Source organism: Periophthalmus magnuspinnatus, chromosome 18 (genome assembly GCF_009829125.3).
Source record: "Periophthalmus magnuspinnatus isolate fPerMag1 chromosome 18, fPerMag1.2.pri, whole genome shotgun sequence".
NCBI lineage: Eukaryota > Metazoa > Chordata > Actinopteri > Gobiiformes > Gobiidae > Periophthalmus > Periophthalmus magnuspinnatus.
The window spans coordinates 20,601,381-20,606,046 of record NC_047143.1 but is presented as its reverse complement, the minus strand read 5'-3'; the positions used below and the strand labels follow the sequence as shown (position 1 = coordinate 20,606,046).

Here is a 4,666-nt window from a genome sequence, read left to right as displayed (position 1 = left end):
AAAGCTTTTTGACACTGCTGTACGCACTGGTATGAGCTATTACTGCTATTACTATTAGCTATTAGACCTATCATTTTCAGTCTCTATAAACTTACATTCTGGGCATTTTATTTCAGCAAGAATAACAAGAATGTATGTGATTACTTTAATATAGTACCTCAAGAAATGAAATATTTTACATATTTATTAAAAAATAGCAAATCTTTACACAATTTACAGCAATACAAAATAGCCATGTAAGAAAACAACAACTTTGAAATGTATATAATATAGTGGTATTTACTTATCATTTAGTCTTGTGTATAGACCAGCATTGCATAGTGACTCTTTACTTTGGAGATAGGACAGGTCTCGGATCATGTTTGGGAATGGGTACGAGTCCAGTGGAGGGCGCAGGGGAAACACCGGCATAAGTCCGGACGTCACATACGGAGACATAAAACCTGCTACACCTGTCGCATTAGGGCTGGAGTAAGCTAGCCTGAGGGGGCCCATGCTGAGGCGAGGACCTAGGCTGTACACGGTGTCGCCCCCTGCGGGAGTGGGGGGCATGTGCACTGAAGAGAAGGCCGATTTATTGCCCACGGCATTGAGAGCTCCAGGCAGCCCTGCAGGAGGTCTCACTGCTCCTAGATCTGGGTTGATTTTGTTCTCTTTAGCGCTCAGGATGAGTTCTATTGATTTGACAATGTCCCCCTTGCAAGTCCGCACTGTCGTCTCCAAAGTGTCGCGCTTCTGGTGAGGGAAGATTTTGGCCATGATGTCTGTGGGGTCCCGCTCAGCAGTCGGTTTGTCAGACTCGTTTCCAGACTCCAGATCTGAAGATGAAGACCGCCGAGGACTGTCCGAGTGCTCCGAGCGCTGGTCATACCGTGGGGGTGGGCTTGGGCTGTCGTCGCTGAGAGAGGCACAGTGGTCCTGGTTTGGTGATAACTCTTTATCATGGGTAGATGGGAGTCCAGAGGAGTGAGGTGCAAACATAGGGTGGCCCATGAATCCACTATAAAGGGGAAACGTGTTCAGCTTGGCATCTGAAAAAAGATAGTTTGATTAGAAGTTTGGTTATTTTGAGCAGTTGCACTTAAATAAAATTTATATCTAAATTCACAAGCTTGAAGTTGCACTATGTACATTTTCTGGCGGAGGGTCAACCACCTTCTGTGTCCATGGAGATGTTGTTGCTTTGTGAGAAATGTTCTACAATAACCTTTAAACTTATCTATCTCTATGGACACAAGGAGGTGCTGATACAAAGCCAAGTTACAGGTCAAATCTGTGGACCTCACAGTTAATAAAGCATGTTTTTCAAGCAATGCAGACACCTGTAATTGATAACACACAAAATATGCAGGTTTAATGAGACGCAGGAGGCAAATCCCCCATCAGAAAAATTACAAAGTGTACTTTTAAGTCCAACATAGTTATATACATAAAGAAGTGACTACTCGTTTCTCACTATTGCAAATAACTTACCTTCGTTTTGGTTTTCTGTGGCAAAAACTTCAAATCCAGGAGGAGTTTGAGCAGCTGGTGAAGGTGTAGACGGCCCCACTGCGGAGCCCTGAGGTACCCCACTCTCCCCAACAATCCCTGCCCCTCCTGGATACATCATTCTCAGCTCGCGGGCCTCGTTCTCCTCTTGGGCTTGCTGTCTTCGTAGTGCAACCTGCGCAGCCATCACCCTCTGCCTCTCCGCAATCAGGGTACACTTGGCGCACACGCAATCCCTCCAGCGACAAAAACGCTTATGGCCTTTGAGAGCCGAAACTACGCCATGGTTCCTACACCGGGCGCACTTGGGTGTACGCGGGTAACCCCTTTCCAAAGTGGGGTTACAGGCCCGGAGAAAGAGAGGAGGAGGTCGGAGTAGAGAGGAGGGCATTGAGAGGCTACCCAGAGGAGAGGTGCCGTGCGGGGATAGGCTGAGTGGTCGAATCCTGCTTTCCATAGCTCTGAGTGGAGGTTGGCTCTAGTGACACTGGCTTCTTAGAGCTGCTCCTTAAATGCAACTTTCCAGGTGGCCGGGTCTGAAACTCAACACCCAGGTCCCGCCTCTTCCTTCTCAGCTAAAGCCCTATCATGTTTATTTGCACCGAGATGAATGGAGGGTTAATCTGGTGGAAGTGAGCGCAAATGCAGCTGCAGGTTGGCAAAACTGTGTGTTAAATCCTGCCAACAAATCTATATACAAACAAAAACATATACACAGGGTTTTAACAAGTCTAAGGACGATTTTAAAATGGAATAAATAGCACTGAACACAACAAAAATGGAAGTTCAGGCTTATAATTATTGACAAGCACATAACACCAGTAGGTAAATAACTCAGATTATACTGGTAATAACTTTAATTTAACAATGTATCTATGAATCAACGTTGAAGAATGATGAAAACTAGGACTGTTGCTATAGAAATGTATATCAATTCATAGACAAATATATGTTTTGAATGGTGAAAAGACCTCAAAATGTCACATAACAGGAAGCTGAAATGTGCCAGAATGCAGAAAAAAACATTTGTCAGTGTTTAAGGTTAATTCTCTAACAACTTTCAATTAAATCAGATTAGCATTTGTCATAGCCCACAGCTGTATTATATTGTACTGTAGGCCTATTTACACTGGAATTCTGTCTTCATTTAAGTCGCAGAAAGGCACTGCAGTAACGATGAGTTTGTAAGGTGTTGCCAAAGGTCTTTTCTAATCTTTCACTGCTGTAAAATAAACAAGTTGCCTCAGGTTAGTCCCTTTACAATAGCCATTTTGGTTTCCCCACTGAGCAATGCATATTCACGAAGAGGATGTTTTTAACACAACAATGGCTCTAATCGTCGCAATGAAGAAACCAGGTAATTATCCGACCTGGTTATTCTGTTGAACAAATCACTTGGACAAAAGACCCATCTGTCAACATGGATTACTACTTACACCTTGTCACATGTTGCATTCATTTCTCTGCGTTCTGACTGGATTGAGTTACAAGCAGCAGATTGCCTTACTATTATGGCCATTATTACACAGTGCTGTGAACTTAAGCAGAAAATGACAAGTCGCCATGGAGAGTACCCAGACAATGCGGGAAGTGGTGCCATTGCTAAACGCTATGGGAAAATGTCCAAAGCCAGATGCCAAAAATGTGTGCAGTTATTTCGTTTCCATGAAAAGTGAAAGAAAAAGTTGCATGAAGCTTAATGTTCCCGACCGGTGAAGTTGAAATGCAAACATGAAATAAGACTGACTAATAAATTAATTAAAAGAAAAAAATATATTTATATGGAGATATTAAAACTGTTATTAAATGTCCTATATTGCACAAAATTGACTCTTATGAGCTTTAATCAATGTTACAATGTTGTTACTTCATCAAAAACATACATGAAGTTGTGTTTTGTTTCATTCACACGTTTGAATAATCCTGTATTATTAGTCTGTCTACATGTCCAAACCTCAAAACGCTCTGTTCCACTTTGTGATGTCATGAAGAGGTAGTTTTCAAGTTAACAGCTACCTTTTACCTTATGTCCGGTAGCGATTGGCAAATCCAGGGCTGAAATCATCCAAATGTTTCTAGTGAAGGTGTATGGAGTTTAAAAACACAGTGGAGCACTTCCTGTATCACCACATGACATCACAAGATGGAACAGAGTGTTTTCAATTTGGGAGAAGAGCTTAGCTTAAATATGTTGGGTTTGTGCGTTAAACATGTGTGAGTGAAACAACGGACAACTCCAAGTATGTTTTTGATAAGGAAACAACATTATAACATAGATCAGAAAACAGTGTAATATGGGCCCTTTAAAATTGTATTTGTATGTCCTTTAGCTGTTTCCATATATAACCCCTTTCTAATGTTTTTGAAAGTTTTCTTTGAATTTGAAGGTGCACTGTGTAACTTTTCTGGTTGAGGCCCCATCTGTAAAGTTTTAATGCCATACTGCGGCACATACCATCTTCATGAACACAAGTAGAAGATGCCACCAGGCCAGGTTACATCTCAGATCTGTGGAGAAACAAGCCTGCTTACAGTAAGAATACATGTTTTCTGAGGTATTTTTTTTTAGCAATAAAGACACTTGTAACTGAAAAAGTGACATCTATTTTAATGCTAAATTATGAAACATCCCCATGGAGACAAGTAGATGGTGTATCATCCACAAAAATGACATATTGCACTTTTAAAATTTTAAAAAGTTCATATAGGTGAGCAAGTTTTTTGTTTTTTTTTCAAATGAAATCTTCCCACATTGTTCAAAACTTCCCCAGTATCAGACATATGCATCACAAGTTATTCCAAAACGGTTCCAATCGTCAGCTATCAGCTTGGTCCCTAATTATGTGCAGATAAGAGGGCGACATCATTGGTTGGCCTGTAGCTGCAGTGCCCCCCCCCTCCTCTGAATAATAGATGGGGGTTAAAGAGGCCGTGGATGCAGGCTCTCCAACCCCCTCGTGGCATTTTTACTCGGATAATGATTCCCTGAAGGGCATCTCTGAGGAAGGCCTGCTGTAGCAAAAAAGCAACGCAAATCGCTTCTGGCACAAAACACGATGACTCTATGCTATTATTAGCTGCTAATATGACTACACTTACAGTACTGGTGTATAGGCGGAAAACATGAAGAGTGCTTATACTTTAATAGGTACCAATTTAGCTCTTGTATAGAGTC

At 41.7% G+C, this 4,666-nt stretch overlaps 1 protein-coding gene across 1 annotated transcript; it reads right to left on the bottom strand.

Moving 5' to 3' along the window:
* Nucleotides 1–255: 255 nt before the first annotated feature.
* Nucleotides 256–2,102, bottom strand: LOC117386269 (doublesex- and mab-3-related transcription factor A1-like). The gene is made up of 2 exons (XM_033983606.2): nucleotides 1,474–2,102; nucleotides 256–1,031 (listed from the first exon to the last, which is right to left on the bottom strand). Exons 1-2 carry the CDS (start codon nucleotides 1,946–1,948, stop codon nucleotides 280–282), a joined length of 1,227 nt encoding a protein of 408 aa, XP_033839497.1. The 5' UTR covers nucleotides 1,949–2,102; the 3' UTR covers nucleotides 256–279.
* Between the last annotated feature and the right edge of the window lie 2,564 nt (nucleotides 2,103–4,666).

Bases quoted from the DNA above. Each gene is read 5' to 3' on its own strand.
- LOC117386269 (XM_033983606.2), bottom strand. From the start codon at position 1,948: ATGGAAAGCAGGATTCGACCACTCAGCCTATCCCCGCACGGCACCTCT. The intron at 1,032-1,473 runs GTAAGTTATTTG...ATCTTTTTTCAG, and splicing joins CACAGAAAACCAAAACGAAG to ATGCCAAGCTGAACACGTTT.